This window comes from Catharus ustulatus, chromosome 4, assembly GCF_009819885.2.
Source record: "Catharus ustulatus isolate bCatUst1 chromosome 4, bCatUst1.pri.v2, whole genome shotgun sequence".
NCBI classification, from domain to species: domain Eukaryota; kingdom Metazoa; phylum Chordata; class Aves; order Passeriformes; family Turdidae; genus Catharus; species Catharus ustulatus.
The window spans coordinates 24,923,719-24,947,401 of record NC_046224.1 but is presented as its reverse complement, the minus strand read 5'-3'; the positions used below and the strand labels follow the sequence as shown (position 1 = coordinate 24,947,401).

At 49.3% G+C, this 23,683-nt stretch overlaps 2 protein-coding genes across 3 annotated transcripts; both read right to left on the bottom strand.

Annotated features, from left to right (window-relative positions):
* Positions 1-687: 687 nt before the first annotated feature.
* SSTR3 (somatostatin receptor 3) lies at positions 688-5,837 on the bottom strand. 2 transcript variants are annotated; one of them, XM_033058721.2, is made up of 2 exons: positions 5,162-5,837; positions 688-2,143 (listed from the first exon to the last, which is right to left on the bottom strand). In XM_033058721.2, the coding sequence occupies exon 2, from the start codon at positions 2,079-2,081 to the stop codon at positions 873-875; it is 1,209 nt and encodes a 402-aa protein (XP_032914612.1). In that variant the 5' UTR covers positions 2,082-2,143; positions 5,162-5,837; the 3' UTR covers positions 688-872. The 2 variants fall into 2 exon arrangements, with proteins under 2 accessions (XP_032914612.1, XP_032914614.1); XM_033058723.2 differs by lacking the exon at positions 5,162-5,837 and adding an exon at positions 4,991-5,155.
* A 2,315-nt stretch (positions 5,838-8,152) lies between these two features.
* Positions 8,153-16,362, bottom strand: RAC2 (Rac family small GTPase 2). The gene is made up of 7 exons (XM_033058846.2): positions 16,212-16,362; positions 13,786-13,857; positions 12,488-12,605; positions 10,966-11,028; positions 10,146-10,305; positions 9,151-9,285; positions 8,153-8,414 (listed from the first exon to the last, which is right to left on the bottom strand). The coding sequence occupies exons 1-6, from the start codon at positions 16,244-16,246 to the stop codon at positions 9,155-9,157; spliced, it is 579 nt and encodes a 192-aa protein (XP_032914737.1). The 5' UTR covers positions 16,247-16,362; the 3' UTR covers positions 8,153-8,414; positions 9,151-9,154.
* Between the last annotated feature and the right edge of the window lie 7,321 nt (positions 16,363-23,683).

Here is a 23,683-nt window from a genome sequence, read left to right as displayed (position 1 = left end):
TTCTCCTTCCTGTTCATCTTTTAAGGCAAACCACATCTCATGCTCATATGGAGGATAGTCAAGGCACTGGGTTGCCTACGCATGGTATATGCCATCTGGGGACTTCCTCGAGGTGCCACCATGAGATGGCAGCCTATGCCCTCCAAAGCACTGTCATCTAAGGGCAGATCATTGCTCTAGGGCTGACCTTGCTCCTCTGTACTCTTAGTGCCCATCATCCCTTCAGCTCTCCCTAAATGCAGTCTGCTCTTTACCTGGTGTTGCCAGATGAACAGTCGTTTGCTCCTGGTGGTGAATATGATGCTTGGTCTTCCAAACCCGCTGGCCTGTGGAACTGCACAATGTTATTCTGTAGGATAAAGGACTCAAAAGCAAACAGCCCAGCTGTGCCAACTTTTACCAGTTCACCAAGTGGACAGGTATGACTTTGGGGTCACCAACCACAAGGAACCACCAAGAGACTCCCAGTACAGAGGGACACATGTGTAAAGGAGAGGGAAAATACACCAGTGATTTTGGGGAAATTAATATCATATGTATGTTTGTTCTGGTAAAATCAGTGAGCATGTGTGTAAAATATAGTATATAAATGGGAGCTTTTTCTGTACTCAGCATGCATGATATTTTGAAGGAGATACCCCCCTGTGCATCCAGCCAAATAAAGAATGCCCGCTTCTTAATGTTACATTAGTGTTAAGGAGGTTTTATTTTTTACCAATTTCTGGTAACACTGGTACCACACAAACCTCAGGTGTCTCTTCCAAAACCAAGAACAATGCCTTGCTTTTTCCACAAGATCACGGAGCCCTATTAATGGGACGTGAAGGGGATCCCATGTCCCGATGTCTCTCTCCCCTGCACCACCCCTTTCATCATAAATAACTGACATGCAACTTGTTGCTCTTTTCGCATCCCGCAGCGGGCTCCTCAGGGAGTGGTTTTTGCTCATTGCTTTTTCCTTCTCCACTGCTTAGAGGGCGCTCCTGCCTGTCGTTTCCATTCTGGGTGATCTTGCTGATCTCACCCTCTTCCCTTTCGTCATCGATCTTCTCGGGGGGGCCTGCTGGCACCTCCTGGCTCTGGACTCGGCGGGACGGCCTGAAGATGGCCCTGCGGAAGCCCTGCTTGAAACGGTAGGAGAGGAAGCCGTAGATGATGGGGTTGGCGCAGCTGTTGGCATAGGGCAGCACCACCACAAGGAAGTAGACTCCAAAGAGGGATGGCTCCTCTGGCAGCGGGCAGACAACATTGATTATGTTGAGGACGTAGAAGGGAAGCCAGCAAAGGACAAAGACAGCCACCACAGTCACCACCATGCGGGTCACTCTGCGCTCGGAAAGCTTGTGCTTGGAGGACAGAGCCCTGACCCTCCTGCCAGAGGAGCGAACCTTCACAACAATCAGGAGATAACAGAGACAAATCACCAGGAGCGGCCCAAAGAAGCCCAGGGTGGCAGTGTAGACGATGAAGCCAGCTCTCCACACCGAGGCAGGCTCTGGCCACTGGATGTGGCATGTGCTCATCCCTAAAGGGACATCTGAGAAGATAACCACGGGCAGCACCACTATGGAAGACAGTACCCACACGGTTACACTGACGGCCTTGGCCACCCGTGCTGTCCTCCATTTGGAGGACTTCCCTGGATGGACCACAGCCAGGTAGCGGTCCACGCTCATCACCGTCAGGCAGAAGATGCTGGTGAACTGGTTGATGGCATCCACGGCCATCACCAGGCGGCACATGAAAGAACCAAAGGGCCAGTAGGACAGGGCATTCTGCGCAGCAAGGAAGGGCAGGCCCAGCATGAAGAGCTCATCAGCCAGGGCCAGGTTCAGGATGTACACATTGGTCACCGACTCGCTCACGGAGTGCCGCAGGACCACATAAATGACCAGGGAATTCCCAGCCAGCCCCACCACACAGACAATGAGGTAGACCACAGGGATGAGGACACCACTGACAACTACACCAGGGCTGTCAGTGGAGGAGCTGTTGGGGGTAGTGAAGCCTGCCCAGCTACTGGAGGCATTCCCCTCCTCCAACACTGCTGGCGTGGGGAGGCTAAAAGCAGAAGTGTCCATAGCAGAGGCAGGGAAGAGGGCAGGGAGCAGTGTCCTTTGCAGGATCAGTTAGCAATCTGGAGCTGAGGGGAGGAGAAAAAAAACATTGATAATAGGGACATGACAGCTGAACAAGCCACATTAACTGTGAATTAGATATGGGCAGGCTGGGAATGAAGGGGAGTTTGTGGATGCTAGCAGATGCTGGAAAGTCTAGGATGTTATCAAACCCATCTAGTCCTGTGAGGCACAGTGGACATGTAGGGACAAACAGGGACATGGCTCAATGGGGGCCTCTCCTCTAGCGAGAGATCCTCTGGGGAAAGATCAACAGACTAGCATAAGGACAGGGAAAGTTTTCATTTTCTGCTAATGAATCCAGTAGTAAGGATGTGGTCACCAGGGCCTGGTTCCCATTTATGAGTGGCAGGTGCTTTACAAACAAAATAGGGAAAAGCGTGCAGTGACAAAGAGCCTTTCCAACTCTGACTTTCCTATTCTCTGAGTATTTATTCTCTTGCTTGCTGAAGCTCTTTTTGGTCTGGCCAGGTTATTGTTAGCCCCACAGGAGAAAGAAAAGCACTTTCAATCCAAGCAGAGAGGCTTAGCTCAGCATGTAAGCTGAAGGGCAGCTGGTTTGTGTTATGCCAGTTTGAGAGTAAAGGAAAGATAATATTGGGTACACCAAGAGGATTAGCCCAGATCCCTCTTGTCTCTTTTTCTCTTGTTCTCCTCACCTTTCTCTCCCTCTCCTTCTGCACGTTGCAACACACTGCTAATGGTAGAGTCTCTGCCTACCCCACCTGTTTGCAACACCAAAGCAGCAACCCAGCCTTCCTAAGCTGAGGAGCCCAATTGCTCATCACGTCAGGGTTTGGCATGGAAACAGCAGTCAGCTCGCTCAGAGACAGCCTTGAGCAAACAAGCTTTCCATTCCCACCAGCTCGCTGCTGACACTGGATGAGGAGCTGCAGGGAGAGAAGGGACAGTAAAGGGATGGATGTGCCTTTTGTCAGGGCTCCATTTGTGAAATACAGATCCCAGCACATATTGCAGATGAGAGACACCTTGGAAAACCTAATGCAGGGGAGGTTTGTGTTTCTTTCAGGATTACTCCAGCTTTGGAAAAATCTTCTAGAAGTGTGGACTGGCAGGGTCGTCCTCCTAAATTTGGTCCTTGGAAGGGAAGATGACTAGGTGGAAGTGAATGGGGACCCTAAGGCTCTCTTTTTCACATCTCAACAAATCTCTTAGGGCTCTGAAGCTCATTTTCTATTGAAAATAAAAAGGTGTATGTCAAAGGAAAGGGCTCCCAAATTTAACTACTTTCAGGAGGCAAGAGACACTCCACAGATTTTCTCGCAGATGTGATTTTCTGTAGCATCACAACTTTCTTCACAAATGTCTAATATATACAGTGTTTAGGTTTTTCTTGTTTGGTTGGGTTTTTGTTACTTGTTTGTTTTTTAGGTGCCATTCCAAGTTCTGGGAACCCTAGGGGAGACCTGAGCTTTAGATGGATTCCTTGGACATCAGACAGGCAAACCCAACAGACTCTACAGATATATCAAATTTTATGCTGAAGGTACCTCATCTGATGGGCCCCATAAAAACATAGTTGAGTAACTATATCTTAAGACCATTTCTACAGGTTACTGTATAAATGTTTCCTGCTTTAGAGCATTTGAGTTTTGAAGGATTGGGATTGTTTAGATTTTCTTCATTTTCTGGTGCCTTGGGCTGTGACACACTGTCCTGACAGAAGCCCATCTCACAGGGTCCTACAGCACCAGGTTGTCCCACACATCATGATGGCTGCGATGAATAAGCACAGTAGGAAGTGATTCGAGACTCCAAGTTCAAGGATGATATTTTTTCTTATTCTGTTCTAGTGACACAAACCACTTGTTGGAGAAAAGAGGAGGGCAATGGCTGCTCTAGGGACAAAGATCCCTACAAAAGGTGGCAGAAGCCAGAACATTCTGTTCATAAAAGGATGATCCTCTGAAAGGTGAAGACATAGATAAGGATCCTTTTGGATGTTACTCCTGCATAAAAAGGAACTTAAAGAAGAAAAAGGCCAAGCATTTGGAGCCTTATAAACACCAAATACGGATGGAGATACTCCTGGTGGAGCTGTAAAGCATTTGGAGAAGTGTCTGGGATCCAGATCTCAAAGCCCGTTGTTCAGACTGTTGTTTGGCAATACAGTAAATCCAGCTTCAGTGTAGCTTCAGAAGCCCTATCAAAAATGCTAAGGCATGTATCAAAGAGCACAGATTTCCTTTAAACTCATTTTCCTACTCTGGCAGCTGCAGTGGAGAAACTTGATCTTTAAGCAGGTGTGGTCTGTTGCTGCCATTTTAGCTTTGTCAAGTACCATGTACCTGCTCAGATGCTATGTCACACATTTTGGCTAGTTTGGCAGCAAAAACACTGGGCACCTGTGCTCCATCTAGTTTGGATCCACTCTGCTGGTTGCTTTGGCAGCACATGCCGTAGGAGTTGGTGAGGAACCCTGGCCTCAGACTAATGGTGTATTGGCATCCACTTGGATGTGTTCCTGATGTGGACAGCACCTGTTGCAAGAGGCTTGGGATCCTCTAACAGGCGCTACCAGAATAAGCCTGGTTCATGCAGCTGGAGAGCAGGAATAAGGCAGAGAGGTAGGAAGGGATGGGAAATTGGCACTACTTCTTTCCTTAGGGAAAAAAATCCACATAAATATATATATATATATATATTTCTGCATTGAATGAGAGGGAGAGGTGGATGCTGAAAGCTGAGCCTAGTCCTGGTAGCAAACCATGAATAGCAGCTGGGAGGGACAACATGGCCAAATAACCTGCACCACTCGCTCCTGACCCCCTCCCCTCCTGTCCCCTCTGTTACTCACGGCCCTGCCCCTGCTCAGGACTCTGCCGTCTCACCTCGGGGTTGAGCTCTCTCGTAAGGACCAGGTTGCACTGGCAGAGTTGGAGGGTCGGGAGCGGGGGGTGGTCGGCAGGTTTTCTTCTCTGGAACTGCAGACTTAACTTCTGCGTGGACTCATCCCCGCGGGAGACATCTGGGAAGAGCGGGCAGAGCCGCTGGGTACTTACATGTCGTCGGGATGTACATTTTCCTCCGCTTGCCCGGGAGAATCCGTGTCATGCTTGTCCCCTTCCCCTCTCTAACCGCGGCGGAGCAGAGCCCTCCCGGGGGCAGCGAGCCCCGCCGAGCGCCGGCGGAGGAGCGAGTCCCTCTCCCCGGACCTGCCCATCGCCCCCGCCGTGCCGGGCGTGGGAAGGGGCCCGGGAGCGGGGGATGGATGCGCGGCCCCTCAGCCCCACGCCCGTGGGTCTGTGCCCCACGCAGCCCCCACCATCCGCGGGGCTCGGGCAGCGGGAGCGGAGCGCCGGTACCGGGGAACGGGCGCCCGCAGCCAATGGAAACACCAGCAGGAGAAGGAGGAGAAGGAGGGGATGGACCACAGGGCAGGAGAACAATGATGAGCGGGGGGAGATACCGGGATGGAGAATGAAAGAGGGAGAGGGAGGCGCAAGGAGATGGGCAGAGGGATAAGAGGAGCGCAGAAGAGGCGAGGATGAAGGAATGGGGAGTGCGGCGAAAGAAGCTAAAGACAGTGGAGGGAAGAAAAAGAGGGATGCAGAGAGCGGCTGTGGGGTGGGAGAGTGGCGCGCAGGAGGGGGCGACTCGGCTCGGCTCTCCTAGGGACACCCAGGAGACGGCCCCTGCTCCAGGACTGGTGCTGCTCGGAGCTGCAGGGACACAGCAAAACCCGGCTGGCAGGGTGCTCAGAAATCGGGGCGGTGCTGAGTACACAAACACTTCTCCCTTCGGCCCTGTGAGCACCTCCAGATGGAAGGAGATGAGGGCAGATGGGCAGATAGGAGACAGTCTGTTTAAACTCTTCCCCTTTCCCTGGCTCCACACATGATCGATCTCTTTTGCACCTTCATTGGGAAAATGTTCCAGTTTACAGCCCCAAATTCTCCTACCAGATTTCATCTCTGCTGGAAGACACAGACTCAAAAGAAACTGATGTAAGAAAGAAATTAATGTTTGTGTGAGCAGTTGTTCCAGAAGGATTTTCCCGTCCCATTCCCTGCACAAAGGGCTTCCCTGTCATTCTCTGCCCTGCAGCCAACCTCAGTGACTCCTTGAGCTGTGCATCACCCAGTTCTTGACATTTGGCACTGCCGTTTGTGAGCATTTGAGCCCCTAGGGTAAATTCCAGCTTTAACTAAAGAAGGCAATATCTCTTCAAGCACAACATAGCCAGGGTCTAAAATGTGGCATCCAAACCTACTTGGGCAACTTTATGTGCAGCCAGTGCTGCTCAAAGATGAGCTGATGAAAACAGTAAAAGTCTTCAAAACTGTCAGGCCTCTTTAGGCTAGAATTTGGCCACAATGCTGTCTGGAGACACAGAATAGGAAGGAATCCTCACAGGGGAAGGAATGGCATGGGTAGCACCCAGAGGTTTTCTTTACCACGGCAGGGCAGATGCCTGTAGCACCATGCAGAAGCTCCCAAGCTCCTTTGTTAGAAGAAACAGAGCCATGCAGCAGCAGAGTTCCACACAGTCCTGCTAACCCTTGCAGGACTTGTTAGCATAAGCACAGTCACAGGATTACGGATTCCAGGTCTCCCAATCACTTCCTCAATGCTCTGATTTGTGTCCCATTCTGTGTCTCAGCTCCAGAGGGGGACTGTGCAAACTGCTCAAATTGTGTTGGGAGGAGAGCTCAGCCTGTGCACTTCCACAGGTAGGCATGCACATGAATTTTGTTTCACACACATCGTATGCATTGCTGTACATGATAGGGGATGGGGCAGACTGAAAAGGCAAAAGCCAAGGCTTGAAAACTGGAGAGAAGTAATAAACCACTGGGAATATATTGCTTTGAGTCATGCTTAGGATGCTTAAAGGAGGCCAGATCAGATTTTGAAGTACTTTGTGTCCCTTGCCCTTTCACAAGTACATAGCCCATGCCAGAGGCTTCATTTTCATTCTTCTGGACTTATATTGACATGATTTACATTACCTTTGGATGGGACCTGGCAATTCATCCAGCAGCCCATGTGCAGTGCAGATATTTATGGAACTCCCTGCCCACAGGATGCCCACCAGGGTTGCTCAGAACTTTATCAGTAGGCAGTGTATCACATCACTGAATTAACTGCCTTATTCCATGAATTGAAATTGCAGAAATTTCCCTGGCAGCAGAGTACCTTGGGAGCTTCACTGTGTCTGGCTGTACCTGGCATCACCAATGAACCTCCTCAGTGCAGGAAGCAGCCTCTGAAGCTCAGAAGTGTTGCTGCATCTAGGAGCAGCAATCTGGCTCAACTCCATAGTTTCTCTGTGCCCTCCTAGGACTGCAGGATTTTGCAGTGACAATCATCACACCCTGAACCCTCCTCTCTCCTGCAAGTAGTGGCAGGAGCAGCCACCCTGTAACACTTACTCTCAAGTCCCTGCAATGCATCAGGAAAGCAGGTGCTCACAGCTGCCAGATCCATAGTACTGCTGGGACCTCTCTCTTCAGCTTAATTTTAGTGTCTTGGAGGCAATTTGTCTGGACTGGTGACTCATTCTTCCCTCTTTAATTTTTTTCCCTGCCCTCCCCCTTCCTATTCTCACTCTGCCTGTGTCTGGCAGTGTGAGAGAGTGCCAGAGCTTAGAAGAATTAATGCAGCAATATTTTGGTGAAAAGATGTCCCCAGCAACCTGCGGGGGCAGTCCCCACGGAGAGGAGTCTGAATCCAGGCATCTCCTCCCAAAGCCTGCATCCCATCCTCTGTGTGGCACAGAGGGGAGACAACTTTACCTTTGAACACATGGAGACTGAGAAGAGGAAAGGCAAAAGGAATGCAGGGGGGTCAGCTGAGAACTGAGAGGGTGAATGAGGCCTGGTCTCATCATTCCTCAGACACTGGGGATCACCAGGCTTTGTGTGGTGCTGCCTGGGTTGTCTCTGCTGAAGGAGGGGCACAGCTGGGAGCTGCCTCCAGCCCAGCCATCCCACTGCTCACAGCTTCAGGGCTGTGTCCCCCCGAGGTGCAACACATCACGGACATGACAATAATGTACAGTCTGTTTATTGGGTCTTACTCTCTCCGCTGTAATCTCAGGGGCCCAGAAGGAAGGGAAGGGGCAGGTGAGCAGGTGAGGCACGAATGGGGACCTTGTGTGAGGAGACAAACCAGTGCTGCAGACCCACAGCAGTCTTTCAAGCCGGCAGAAGTAAAAAGCAGTGACTGCCCCAAGGTGCTGAGCTCTGGGTTGCTGGAGCCATCACTCTCCTGTGTGCTGGGCAGCGCCTGGCATCAGGATGAGGCTGGAATCTAGAGCCAAAAACATGACAGACCTCATAGTACCAACTCAGCTATTTCTCTGCTCTCCCTCCCTCTGCTCTGGTGATGGTGGGTGTAGGAAGGGACAGGGTCCAAACTAGCAGGCTGTCACTCTTCTCTCTCATCAGACTCTGACCAGCTTTGACTCTTGTCCTGAAGCCTCTCTCTTCCCTCTGCTGCCTTGTACTGAAGGGGAGGCAGGTAGGGACAATATGAAGAGTAAAGGAGTCCTGCAGGAGAAGCTGTCACTTGCCAATGAAAACACAAAAACCCCTTGAGGTGAGCAGGGCTTGGTAAGAGGAAGAGCCACTGGCAACTAGCATGAATAAGGAACAGCTTTTTCTTTTCCTTATTTTTTTTTCCAATAGGTAAAGGCTATGGCTTCATAAGTTTCAGAGCAGGTCATCCCCAGGGCAGCCTGGATGTAGTTCCCTCTGTGGCAGAAGCTGACAGTTCTTCTCTGTGAGGGCACATGTGGAAAATCCTAGGCTGCCCCATGCCAAGAGATGGGAACAAACTTGCCCACAGTCAAGCAGAAAGGAGGGGGTGGTTGATCCTGGGTGCATCACACCATGTCCTGATCTTCCCCCAAGCAGGATTGGCTGTCTCCCTCTCTCTTTGAAGGTGACCCATTCCAAGAGCCTCACCAGGAACAGAGGTTCAGGTCTGGGTTCAGGAGCAGGAACGCACCATTGGTGTCACTGCCAGGGATTCCTGTCAGGCTTACCTGCCTAGAGGAGGCTGCATGCCCGTTTCTTGGTGCGGGTGGGCTGCGGGCACAGCACTGCTCGGATGGCCTCGTCAAACACCGTCTTGAGGCCGCGCTGCGTCAAGGCCGAGCACTCGAGGTATTTCACTGAGTCTGTCGGGAGGAAAGCAGAGTTGCAGTGGGGAGGAGGGGAGCTGGGGTAGGCAGCGGGGATACCCAGGCTTCTGCTCCTTATGCTGGAAAGCACGGCGCCTGCCTCTTGCCCAAGCTGAATAAACGCATCTCAGGTGATCAAAGACATCAGGACACGTTTCACTCACTTAGACAGTCGACTTCAGGGCAAAGCTTGCCAGCTGCACTAGACCTAGGTTTGCCTATTGGCTACCCATATAGCCAGAGCAGAGCCACTGTGTGTGTCTGACCATGTCATCCTTGCCAGCACTCTCTCTGCTGCACTCCTTCTAGAAAATTCCCTCAAGCTGTGTTTCTCACCCTCTCTCCTACTTCTGTGTGCCACATCTGAGAAGAGCTGGATGGTGGGGTGAGACACTCATACCTGGGATTGCATGCATGAGCCCCAGCAGACAGAGGCAGGGACAGGAAACTGCAGTTGCAACTCTTCCTGAGAGAGGTTAAAAGCCTCCCTCCGGATATGGAGGAGTGGCCTCTGCCCACAGTGCAGCTGTGGCTTGCACAGAAAAAATATTGTCCCAGATAGAAGTGAGCAGAGTAAAAGGGGACCAGCATGCGAAAATGTGTAGCTGTGTGTGTATGTGGAGGATGGTGGCCAGAGAAAGGCAGAAAACAGAGGGCTGAGTGGTTGAGTCTTCCTCAAGAAGCAGATCTCCCTCCTGAGTCTCCTGAAGCGCATTTTACCCCTGGATGTGCCCCCTTGTGTCCCTCAGAGATACCACTCTGAGATACTGCTACAAAAGCCTCATTAAACTGAGGTGAAGCCCTTTTCTTCTGCCTCTTTCCTTTCAGTAGGTCCAAGATGATTCCCAAACACATACCTATTTCCTTGGCCAGAGCAAGACCCTGAGGATATGTTATGGGGGACAGCTTCTTCTCCTTCAGCTTCTCAATGGTGTCCTTGTCATCCCGGAGATCCAGCTTTGTGCCCACAAGGATGATGGGAGTGCTCGGGCAGTGGTGCCGCACCTCGGGGAACCACTAGCAATGGAGCAAAATGCCACAGGATGTGAGAAGAGGTCACACACATGGGCATGCACATAGGAAAACAAAGAGGCACTCCTGAAAAACATGTCAGCAGGTAGCTAACAGCCTGTCCTTTCTCACATCCATTTTTGGGCACTATAGCCTGGCCCAGGCCAGCTCCTTTTGCTGGTTCTCAGGCAAAATCCCTGACAGGGAGCTCAAATTTTGTTATCCAAAAACACAAGCAGCTCTCTGCCCTTGACCCTCCCACCCAGGGAAGAACCATAAAGTGGTAGGAAGGACATACTCTTGCTCTCCTTTCACCAATCTCTCCCTTCTTCCCTCATTTCCCATCTAAAAGCTATGAATACCTGCTTTTTATACCCTATGGACCAGTCCTGTGTGTCTATGCTTTGATAGTCTTGGCTGAAAGATGCCATCAGAATATGTCTCTGATCTGACAGCACAACAGCCCTGCAAGATCAATACTAGCCCGTTAGTAGAGTTATCTGCCTTCTTTGAAATGAACCAGAAAAGGCATCTGAAGGAGGTTTCTGACTCACAGAAAAGAGATATGACCTCTTGAACCTAGATGTCCTAGTGATAGTCTCTCACTGTCCTTGCAAGACCACCACCACTATCACCCCCCTCATCCCCTGGTGGACACGGTCTCACCTTAGCACGGACGTTTTCGTAGGATGCTGGGCTGACAAGGGAGAAGCAGATCAGGAAGACATCCTGTAGGCATACAACCACGGTGTGGAGTTAGGATGGGAGCATGGGATGGTATGATGAAGCAGGAAGAGGGGGAAGAGGGGAGAGAAGGTCTGTGTGGGCAACACCCTCCCTCTGCAGCAGAAGGTTGTGCTTGGGAAAGCTCTCTCTGTAATATAAAAGTCCTGACTGCTGCTTCTTGCTTCTAACGGAGCGAAGGATCTCTGCTCCCCTGAGTCATTGTAACCATAGCCACCACTATCAGAAGAGCCAAATGGTCAGCTCTGAGGATGGGGTTCTTGTGGTTGGCACACTCATCCTCATGGGAAACGGCCTGACAGCTTTCCTCCTCATTTCTCACAGGACACCAGAGAGCTTTAGGGGAAAAGCAATTTTGCCTACAGTTGAGACAGACCTAGTTTCAGCCTAAAAAGTATACGCACAAGACTCAGAGGAGGCAGTTTTGGCTCTCCAGGTAAGCAATTCTCCTGGGCATGGTAGAATTCAGACTTCTTTTGAAACCAGAGCAAACCAAACAAAACCAAAACTGTACCAGCTCATCAAGGTTATATCTATTTCACCCAGCTTCACCTACCTGGAGCAGTGGTGCCAGACCCAGCCTATCCTTTTCCATACTTCTACAGCCATCAGAGACAAAAACCTTGGAGAAACATTCTCCACTGATCCTTGAGATATGTCTCAGGATGGATGCAAGCATATTGTTGAGAAATAGACCTGCTTGCACTGACTGCAGCAAAAACACCTTATACCAGGTGTCTGATTTTTAGGTGGCTGAAACCAGCCCGAACAAATAATTTCTAATCAATTCCCAACCTTTTTAATTGCAGTGGCAACCTTCAGACTAATGTCTGATGCACCAAGGTCTCTCTGAGCTTGCCAAAAGACTACTTGAAACAACCTCCTCCAGGGAAGGTGTTCCTTAAGCCCTGAAATCACTCTGTCATTGTGGTGAAAAACTGGTGAACACAGTATCTGAGGCACCCATTTGTTCTGCTAGAGGCACCAGCAGATCAAACACATGCCCACAAATCATATCTCTTTTAAAAGGCAGAAGTCAGAAGAGTGGAGTTCACACAGAAATGTGACAAACTCCTGCCTCAGCTCTTAACTGGCATGAACCACTTTAACTTTACAAAGGGAAGGCTTTTTCCAGGGCTGTGTAAGGCATCTGTCCCACACAAAGTCAGTGTCAGCTGGGTTCAAGAGTGTCTTTGAATGTCTCGTCTTCTTGTTCAGTTATACCAGTTATAGGAGTTCAGATAAAAGCTCAAAAATATCTTTAAGATATCTTTCAACTTTCAGGTTTCAAGGCACTTGTATATCAACAGAGATATTCTCAGAAAAGGGCAGAGAGAGACAGTAACAACCCTGTCACCGTTTCATGGCAAGTGTTGAGTTCTGCAGTGAGGGATGGAGATGGAGCTGAGGGAGGGAGGGAGGAGGAGCAGGGAGTGTGACCCACCGTCTGCGGGTAAGAGAGCGGCCTCAGCCTGTCATAATCCTCTTGTCCAGCAGTATCCCACAGTCCCAGATTTACAGGCTTGCTGTCAACCATCACGTTGGCAGAATAGTTATCAAACCTGAAATTCAGAGACACGGGCCATGGCTCAAACAGGAGAAGAGGGAGCCCTTCCAGTAGAGTAGGTGGGGTTCACAGGGTGCACGCAGGAGCAAAGGGTGGTGATTCCTCTTCTCAGGTCACCTGGGTGATGCTGGTTTCCTGTGAACCTCCACCTTATGGAATTCCCACTCATCAACCTCCTCCCCATTCAGCCATCCTGGACAGGTGCCTGGCTGCAGCTACACCTTTGATACCTCACATGCAGGTTCACAAACCATTTTCTTTTCCCATTTTTTTCCCCAATATCCTTCCCATAACTGGGTCTATTCTAGAGCCAAGCCACTCTCTTTCTTCTGTGTTCTAAAACCTAGTTTCGTGCTTAGAAGTGAAGAAGAATCCATGTCTCTGTAGTTTGCTGCCCTCCTCAACAGCCCTGCTGGAAGTGAGAACAATGTGTCCCATTACTCTTTGACAATCTAGCTTGAAATATTTTAGAGTAACTGTCATGATTGCATGCTTAGAAGTAATTTTTTTTTTCTTGGTAGGAAAAAAATGGATAATAAAGCTACCTACTCTCATCCTAGAAAATTTTATTTCCTGGACCTTTTGGTACCTTTTTTCCCAGATTAAGGGAAACTAGTGATAGGGAGGAACCAACACAAAGGTCTTTTGAATGTGTTCATGGCATCTGCACATCAGAAGGGACATGATTTAGTAGTGGGCTTGGCAGTACTAGGCTAGTGGTTGGACCTAATGATCTCAGAGGTCTTTTCCAACCAATTCTGTGATTCTGCTCCATGCAGAATCTATGACTGCTCCAATGACAGCAAAGTGCTTTGGACAGGGAAAGAAGTGGGGTCCCATGTCCATCCATCTGCCTCTGCCTTCTCTTGGGTCTGGCCCAGTTGCTGTAGCTTAGTTCCTGTTTGTTTTGGCCAGCAGGATCCATCTGCTACTTGTAAACCTAGCAAGCAGATAGACCTTGAGTCGGCTGGAGTCTCCCAAATATCCCATTTATACCAGGGTTTTATATGGTTTCTTCTTGACAGATCCAAAGTTAGAGACACCTTCACTGGGTTTCCTCTGCTTGGCACGCAGATTGTGACCCATGTGACCCACAACAAGGGGTCACTGCACCCCTTCACATCCTGCTTTTCATGCCTCCCACCCCCTCCAGAGCCTGTTTACGCATTACTCACACAGTGGGGATGTATTCTCCTGGGAAGGCATTGGTGGTATAGCTGATAAGGAGACAGGTTTTTCCCACAGCCCTGGAAGAGGAAGAAAACAATAGCAGGAATTCATGGCAGTGCAGGCAGTCTTGCCAGGGTGAGATGAAGATGGGGCAATCCTTCCACACCTGTAACCTAGCCCCATCCAGGGACCCCTGGGAGCAGAAACATTCACAGGACCAGGCAGTGCACAAGCACAGCTTAGAAACCTGGCAGGAAGAAAGACAGGATGTTGCCCAGAAATGTTTGTTGTCTTTGAGCACAAAGGCTTGTTTTTACGGTCTAGTACAGAGATCACTCAGCTAAAACACAGCCACTGTGAGATGGAGGTGGGAGCCCATTTTGCAGTGTAGGCAGTGCTGTAAGCTCACAGCCAGGACACTGCACTGCCCTGGTGTGCCATGCCAGCTTTAATACAAGTACATGCACTCCTGCCTGCTTTTCATGTGCTGTGGCCAGGAACTGGTAGCAACTTTTCCTGACTTACCCAGTCTTCCTCATCTACAGCAGCAGCAACACCTGCACAGAGAGCTGTGAGAACCAAAAAGGTGCCTGCCCCCATGGCTGATGGAGGCTGGTGGAGGCTGCTGGTGGTGTTTCTGAGCTGGAAGCTGGTGCTTCCTCTCCCCTCAGCCTCCCCTGCAGCTTGCTGCAGCAGGGTGGAGTGCAAGGCAGCAGCACAGTCCAGACTGGGTGAGAGCACTGGTGGGAAAAGGAGCAATAAGGCTATCATGTGAGGGAAGGACGTGTTGTGGGCAAGCTGAAGCCTGTGGTGAAGGAAAGAAGTGCAAATAAATCAGAATAAAATAAAGCAGCCAAGACAGGTGTTGGAAAGAAAATCCGTCTCCTGCTGGGATGCCGTATCTCAGGTTTGTGTGGCCTAGGAAAGCTTGGCCATGTTTCAGTTACAGAACACAGGAAATGGAGTTGGTGACAGCAACCTGCCTCAACCAGCACAGCCCAGGAGGAGGGAGAGGTCTTCCCTGGGCAAAGGCTGGATTCTGCTGCTGGGGATTCTCAGACCATCACAGCTGTGTCTGTAAAGTCCCCTGCCACAGGGCTGCAGCTCTGCCTTTTTGTGTGCCCTTGACAGGCACCCTGGTCACAAGGCACCTGCCTCCGTCACTGGACTGTGGGGCAGCTGAGGAGGAAGCTGAGCTTACAGCATGCTCCGACATTTGTTTCTTCCTCCTGCCACCCCCATTTCTTAAATCCTCCTCTCTCAGGACATGAGGTGGGGTCACCCATGATGTGAGGAGGATGCTGCCTTGAGGGAAGGCTACAGAGTTGGTGCTATGTGTGAGGGGCAAACTTGGGGGTAGGGAACTGGGTGACAGATAAATGCCCAGCAGAGTTGTTAATCCAGCTCTAGCTTAAAGCCTTCAGGAGACCTTTCTTAGAGGTTGTGGGTTTTATTTGGGGCTCTGTCTTTCCTCATGCCTTCTCCCCGTCCTCAGCCCCTGAGAACATGTCTGACGTGTACGGTTATGTGTGCAGACATTTTCTTTCCCAGGCGAGGTCTAAAGGAGGAAGTGACTGTAATGTCACTGCTGTAAATGTCTCTTCATCTGCTACCTTACAGCTGCCCCAGATAAGTCTGGCCAGCTTCTAGGTGGAAAGGAATTAAGCAATTCCATTCTAAGAACAGACTTTCCTCCTTCCCTCCCTTGCATTTACTCATCTGTCCACTGCATCCTTCCCCAGGCAGTGATGACTGCTTAACTCATTGATGGCTTGGATCAAGCCATTTCCAGGCATCAGGGGACATGGGCAGAGAAGCCACCATGTTGTGAAGGTGAGGTTTTTAAGCTCCCACTCCCAAAGTGGCCTATACCTCTGCCCATCTCAGTGGAAGGAGCTTCTTCTCCATGTGCCCACAGGGGCCCCTTGCCAGCAGTCCCCACCACACCCAATATAGAGGTAGCCTGCTGAGAGAAGCTGAACATAGAGATCCTGATAGACATCTTGCCATGAGTACCATGCCCTCTCTCAGTCATTCCCAGTGAGTACACGGCTTTCAAGGAGCCATTCACCTGCAGAAGAGCACTTGTACCTAGCGGGTTTTAAATCTAACTCCTGCCTACAAGTTGAATCTGGCAGGAGCACCATCACCTCCAGTGCATGGGACAGACCTGCTCTACTTCCCATGGATGCAGATGGAAATGCAGATGCATGATCAGCATTTCCATGCAGGTACCCTACGAAATGCCCTCCTCCACTCTCCCAGAGGAATGTCCCTTGCCTCAGGAGGGAGAAGTGAGCATGTTTGCAGCAGTAGCAATCCTGCAGGGGGTCAGAAGCAAAGCAGGGAGAGTTCCACCAAGCATCCACCTTTCCCTGTCCCTGGTGAGCCTGTCCGGCCCCGCAGCCCCAGCAAACCCGCAGGTACGTACCCGTCTCCCACCACCACACACTTGATGGCTTGCATGGCTCTGGACCCGTGGCGGAGGGAAGTCAGGCCAAGGCAAACAGCAGGGAGGGATGGGCAAGTGTGGCTACCAGGACAGCAGGTTGCAAGGAGGGAGGAAGTGGAAGAGGGAACTTCTCTCGACGATCACCCCGCGGTCCCTCCGCCCCTCACCGCAGCTCGGCGGGTGAAGGCGGAGCCGGAGTGGTTCCCTGCCCGGGATGTGGCTGCGGTGACATTTCGTGTTCTCCCTGCGTGTCGCACCCACTCCCTCCCCACTCATCCCGATGAACAGCGGCGGCACCACGCTGCTTTCCAGGGGAGCTGAACAAGGGTTAGAAGCACTGTGGAAGGGTGGATTTTCTCCTCTCTCCGTTATCACCCAAGCTTTGGGGGAGGTGTTGGCAGGGAAGGGAATCTGAAGTGGGAGAACCAGGGTGACGAGGGTAATGAAGGTTTTTCATGTCTTCCCAGTGGCCCTAAGTGTCAAGGGTGAAACATCTCAAGGAACAATACTTCTGCGAAGGCTGAACAAGGAAGTCATGCAGCCTCTAGAAAGCAGCTGCGACCCAATGGCTGCTCCACTCCTCCTCTGCTGTGGGGATATGGTATTGCTGCACTTCCTCACCTGCCCAGACTATTAGTACATCCTTCTCTTCTTCAAGCTGAACAATTCCAACTCTCTCAGGCAGTCTTCATTGTCCTCAGAAAATAAAGGATTTTTAGAGCTAATCATCAAGAAGAAGAAAGCAATCACCATAAGAAAGAAGAGAAAAGAGCAGAATGATCCCGGGAAAGCTCTACTCCTTTCTTTCTATTATTGAAATGAGTTTACCTCCTCTTTCTTCCTTCTCCCCCCATGCAACATGAAGCTTTGCAAAGAGTATATGTGTGCACATCTGTGTGCTCCGACCTGAACTCATGACTGGATGGGCAGGAGATGGGTTTATAGAAGATGGGACACGGTGGCACAGAAATAATTAAGAATTTCCAGGCTTTGCCAGGAGGCCTATTAGAGCAAGAACAGTGGGTTTGCAGCTGGGATGCTCCTGAAGGAAGGAACTCTGAGTAAAGTATTTCTCCAAAGGCTGATGACTTTGTGCTGCTGCAGCCACAGGAAGCTGCTGTGACTGACCTGCTCTGGAGGAGAGCGCTCCCAGCTGTCACTCAGCACTGGCTACAGCCCAGAAACCTTCAACCATAGAATGTTTCCAAGTCTGCCGCTATTTCAGAAGCACAAAGTGACCAGCTGTACGAGGTGTTCCCTCTGTGGGTGGCAGGGAAAGGGGAGGAAGGAAACCCACTGATACCTTTGCAAGCGAGAGCAGGAGTGGGACACAGGAATACAGGTCAGAGAAGGACACAAGAGACAGAGACAAAGGCTTTTACAGAGGGGAAAGGACAGGCAGGCACAGAATATATGAACTCAGAAGGCAGGTATCAGGCTCTAGAGAGTGCTACTGGTAGAAAGACAAAAACCATTCTAGGACCTGGTGGCAGGGATGAACAAGGAACACTGACCTGCTGAACACCAGAACACCAGTGTTTGCTTTTGTCCTGGTAGTCTGGCATATGGGCAGTGGGGAAAGGACTGGTGAAGAAGACCAGCTTAACTGGTCAGGGAAGAGGGATTGTTGTGGAGAACTCACATACAGGTGGGGTCCACACCAAACACACTGAAAATCTGCATGTCCAGCAATGATCTATGAAGTCCTGGCAAGAGCCCATTTCTGAGCAAATTACTTTTGGAAGATAATTGCCTGCAACTGCATTGGACAGTCAGTTCCTGTGCAGAAGTCTGTGCTGTGAATCTATAAACATCCTTCCTCCACCAGTGCCTCTGTAGAGGGACAACAGGGATCTACATAAAAGCTTTCAGGATGTTTCTTTCCATCACATTTAAATAGGATTAAATGCCATTATTTAATAATGGGATATTACACTCAAATAATACATAGAGAAATCCCTCTAAGAACAAATGGCACCTGCTGCATTAAAATCTTCCATTTGTACATGCTGCAGGAAAAGGAAGGAACCTGCAGGAAATAGGCTCATAACCCCAGACTGAGCATATACAGTGTTGCTGCTGCTCTCACACCACCAAGAGGTGCTCTTGACATGAGTTTTCTTCTGCATGTGCAGCAGGGCACACATCTGGGGTTTCTTGTTGCCTTTGCTGGGTTTGAGGGAGATGCTAATGGGAACTAATTGCTCAGTGAGACACTTTTGTTGTGGGAGGCTGTCAGGGTCCTGAGCTGGGTCACCTCCGAGCAGCCTGGATGTGCCGGGTTTGCATGGCACCCATGTGAGACTGCAGAGCAGCGATGAAATGCATGACACTGCTTTTCCCCCACAAGGATCCAAAGCAGTGAGGAGCACCTATCTCTCTTTCTGTGGTGTTCTGCCCCCTCAAGAATGATGGAAAAAAGCAAGGGGGCTCTTTCAGAAATGATGCTTGCACATTACAGCCCTGTACAGGAGAGCAGGAGATGAGCAGGAGGCTTGTCCTCCAGCACAGGCAGAATAGCAGGGAGGATTCCTTCATGGAGGCAGCACAAAGCTCATTTCTTTGCACACACAGGACGTGGTCACAGCATCACCTTGGATTTTTTCGATGTGACCTCTCTCTCAGGCAGTCCTGAGTGGCCATGAGAACTTTTTTCTGTGCATTGGGTGCTGACCAGAGTAAACATTAATTTGCTTCAGCCTGACTGGGCTGCAAACTCTCCCCACTTCCTATATTCCCCTTTTGCACCTTCCCACTTCCCCTTTGACACAGCTTCATGCCATCTGTCTCCTGCTTTTAGTTCTTGCTTTGCTGCTTCTCTTTTCCAAAATTCCCACTCCTCCCCATTGCTGCTCCCCCTCCGCCCTTCGCTGCTGCGGTTTCTCAGACTGCTAGAGTTGCTAGAAAAGTCTGTCCTGACTTAAGAGCTCAGATCATAACTGAAGTGGACAATGATGTTCTGCAGTCCCTCTTAGAGAGGCTGTGGAGTTGTTTCATAGAGGGTCTGTTTTCTGATAGGGCCCTCTTCTCCAGCCTAAATTTGTTCTATCAAACAAAAGCTTAGAAAAAGAATGAAATTTCCATATGGATCTGGGTAACCAGAAGAACGTGGCACAAACTTTTGGGCCTCAGCTTCTTTGCGATGGTTGTTTTACATTTGCACTTCCCTCAGTCTAGAAATTGTTCACAGACACTAAATCATACCAGGTTTTTGTGGCTTGGCCTTATCTGGTTCTCTGTGCTTCTGCAGGTCCCCAGTGATGCTGATGTGGCTTTCCATTCCCAGACACATTTTACTCTCAGCCAGTGACAACCCCAATCTTGCTGATACCCGTGTGCCACTTTAATGGCAATAAATACAGATCAATATCTGACTGTGTGCTCTTTCCCACAAGGTGCTTAGACAGTTGAACGACATTTTTCACCAGCCTGTTGTAGAAGGAAGGTAACAGGGACTAGAGATAATATGTGTAAATTCAAACTTGAGTGTCAGCTGCATGACTTGATTCCCCTCCCTGCTAGCACTCTCTATATGATAGCAGATGTTAGATTTACTGCATTTCGTAAATACAGATCTAATAGATATCTTTACTCGTAAGTGATGATGTCTTCTAGGAAGGCTGCACCAGGGAAGTGAAAAGAGTTGTTCAGAGTATTAAGAAAATCTATAGCTACTCTGTTTTACAAGACTAATATTTCCTGAACTACCAAAGTAAAAATTCGTACTTCCCTTCTACCATTTTATTTCAAAGGCATAAAGCTTCAATCTTGCTTCACTTTCAAGTCTAACAAAAAAAATCCCTCTGGCTCTTCATTCAGGTTTATCAGACTCTAAGTGACCCTTCTATAATCTTTATAAGAAGGTTTCTTCTTGCCTATGGCCTTTTATAATCACCATCTTTCTACCTTTAAAATAGACTCCAGTCCCTAAGCCCAAACAGAATGGCAGCCTAAGCCTCCTGAAGGGGCTATTGAATTTGAACAGACCTGTACTTTGTCGCTCTGTGGAGACTTGTGGGAATACAGTTGATATGTTCAGCACAGAGAAATACATGGCACTTTGTCCCTGCCTTGATCCCCTTGAAAGCAGTAGGAAATACTTATATGTCCTTTTTATTTACACAATTATTTTAAGCCTGTACCAAGCAGTAGAAAAGTGCATGCACATTGTTGGTGTTATATTTTCAATCATGACCACCAGAACGACAGATATTTCCAGCTCAAATTTAAGTTTTTGTGTGCAGTCAGGGAGCATCTGGGGAGAAAAAATGGTCCCTGGCACAGGAGGCACAGGGAGTAATGCCTGGAGTATTGACCTGCAGCAGTCTACCTAATCTGCCCATGCTTGATGAGGTGAGAACAGTGGGCCAGCCTGGATGCTCCCATTGCACACACTCGCCTTGTTGACAACACCTGTGGGAGATCCCATATGCTCTGAGCCACACTGTACAGTATTTAAACCTCATTTCCCCTAGGATATGTTTGATGTTCCAATATCCCAAGGGCATAATTAATTTTCATTTGTTCTTGCTCTCCCTCCTTCCGTTATTGTCTCTGTCACTGTGTTTTCCTTTGGGTGTTGCTCCCCTACCTTTTTTATTTGAAATAATGAAAGTTTTGTTTTGTAGTCCGATCATGGTCTTTTCATGCCATGACCACAGAACATGTGTCACCTTAAGGGCATTTTCTGGCACACTGCTGGCTGAGTAGAGTTGGTATCCATCTGAGTTGACTACAGATCTGTATTGCCTGTCTGGGATGCTCAAGTAGACTGAATTCTCATCTGGTTCTAGGTTTTCTCAAGAGAGGAACTGGTTGTATTGCTCCAGGGTAAGCCTAGAACTGAAGTGGTTTGTCCACCATGAGAATTAGTGGAGGACTAGGGACCACAACAGGGAGAAATACTTGCCCTGCACTGTGGAAAGAGTGGGAGTTGCTCTAGGGTTAGTTTATTTACAGTAATTTCACAATTATAAGCTGCACTTCCAGGTGTCAGCAACTTTTCATTCTTTGTCCATACATAAACCACACCTGATTATAAACCACACGTTACAATACAGAGTGTGATAAAAGGTATCTATTCTATCACCATCTGTTGAGGGTGGGGGCAGTGATGCTTATCTCCGTGGGAGATATTTTGCTAATGGGCCATCCATTGAAACCAGGCGGGGCATTGTTCTTTATCTTTTCACAACCCATCCTTCCTCCAGGGAGTCATTTTCTGATAACGGCCCATTGAGTCCCACTGTGGGACTGATAAAATTACTTCATCCCACTGGAAGTTGCTCCAGCCAGGGGGAAGAGCCCAACATTTCTTACCAAGATAAAAACAGAGGCTTTGGGACACTAAGGGAGTCCCTTTCTCCACTGGACTCCAGAGGAAAACTGGTTTTCTCCACATCACCACTGGACCTCCGGAGGGAAACTGCACCTTCTGCAGGAGCACTGCTCCAACTGAATCACATCTGTCACTGCAGGAGGATGCAGCCACCATTTAATGGGACTGCTACCAACACCCTGCCTGATGGGGTGTCAGGCTGTACTCTGACTTTGTCAGGGTTTGGAGTTTGTTTCTTTGTAGTACTGTATTTCTATTTTAATTTCCCTAGTAAAGAACTGTTATTCCTAATTCCCATTTCTTTGCCTGAAAGCCCCTTGATTTCAAAATTATAATAATTTGGGGGGAGGGGGTTTACATTCTCCATTTCAAAGACAAGCTCCTGCCTTTCTCAGCAGACACCTGTCCTCCAAACTAAAACAGCAACTTTTTATTCTTTGTCCGCATATAAGCCGCACCTGATTATAAGCCGCACTCCGGGTTCAGACCAAAATTTTAGTCAAAATGGTGCAGCTTATAATCATGAAATTACTGTATATGAACCTGTCTGTTGCATGCCCTCATGAGGAAACATCTCACAGGTGCATTGTTTTCACATGACGTAGACTAATGCAGACTCCTCTGGCTGAAATACCTGAAAGGATTTAAAGTGCATCAAGTGTTACAAGCAAGGCTACCAGATCCAGAGGAATGCAAGTGGTGGAGGTGATCCTTGAACTGAATAAATACAAGAGACTGGGAGGAAGGGCGTGCAATCTGTGTCTTTTTTGTGAGGCTGAAATGGCTCTAGAGAAAGAGACCATAGCCAGAGTGTTTAGGCAGGTCCTACCTTTCACATCAAGCCTTCTAAAGGGCCAGTTATTGTCTCCAGAGGACTTCAGACCAGACTCAGTTAATGGGAACGTGGGAAGGTAATAGCTCTTCTCTTCCTAGTGAGTCAAGGACCTTCAGTCTCACAGGAGCCTCTTCTGTGTGGTGGTGAGCGTACACAGATGGGAGAACAAGTCACAAGGTCTTTTCTTATTTTTCTGTGTGCACAATGCTCTTGCAAACTCCACCTGGCTGTCTCAGGGAAAGATGGTACGCAGAAGTCTGGCCCTGTTTTGCTGTACTGCTCAAGGTCTGCTGTGACTACAGCAGCAGGCTGGGGAGCTGAGGATGGAGAGTGCTTCACAGGAAAGTGTTCATGGATGGAGAGGGACCAGCTCTCTACAGCTTCAATCCTGCCTGGGGAGGCAAGAGCACTTGGGCATTACACCTGTTCTGACTTTGACCTTGAGCTATTTATTCCATCATCAGTTCTTACGTCTCTAACATCGTCCTCTCCTTCATGGGTTTTTTTCCCCACATTGCCTAGAACACAGCTCTAAACACACATAAATCACACAGCAACCAAACACAGCACAAGGGGCTGTCTACATCCTGGAGCTGTGTGGAGGGCTGGGAGGACAAACAGCACCTCTGTGCTTCACAGAACAGAGCAGCACAAGTGCCTTCAAAACAGTCCTGCTAATACCAGCTCTCTCACCAGCAGGAATATTGCTAAACCTGAGAGAGCACTGCATTTCTTCTTAGTTCACTCTATCCTTACTTTCAAGGCTTCACAAGAAAAACAGTTTGTTTGGGGGAGAAGAAGGAGCAAGACTTAAAGGTGACACTGAGCAGTGAGCGAGGCAGAAGAGTGGGGCAACTTTATTCCCCCTTCCATCAACCATCCTCCAGTTTTGGACTGTTCATCCCCATCCCTGCCCCCATCCCAATCTGCTGCAGAATTAACGCAGGAAGAATCTTCCCTTTAAAATGAAACCACTTCCCCAATCGGATGGGTTTTCTGAATCAAGAACTTCCCTTTTCCCCCCTCTCTCCTCTGAGTATCTCAGACAAAAGCCTCTCACTGCTCATTTTAGTCTCCTCAAACAGAGATTCCCAAAAAGCTGCTGGGATAGAAATGCATTTGTGCACTTGCATGTCAGAAGTAGCCACTGAGCCCCTGCTAGGTCATCGAAACGTGCACACAGTTTCCTGCACTGCTACAAGCGTGTGACCTGTGCTGGGGAGGATGAGGAGAGGGAGGAGTCACAGGCAAACCCGCCCCCTGAAGCTGCCGTGGTCT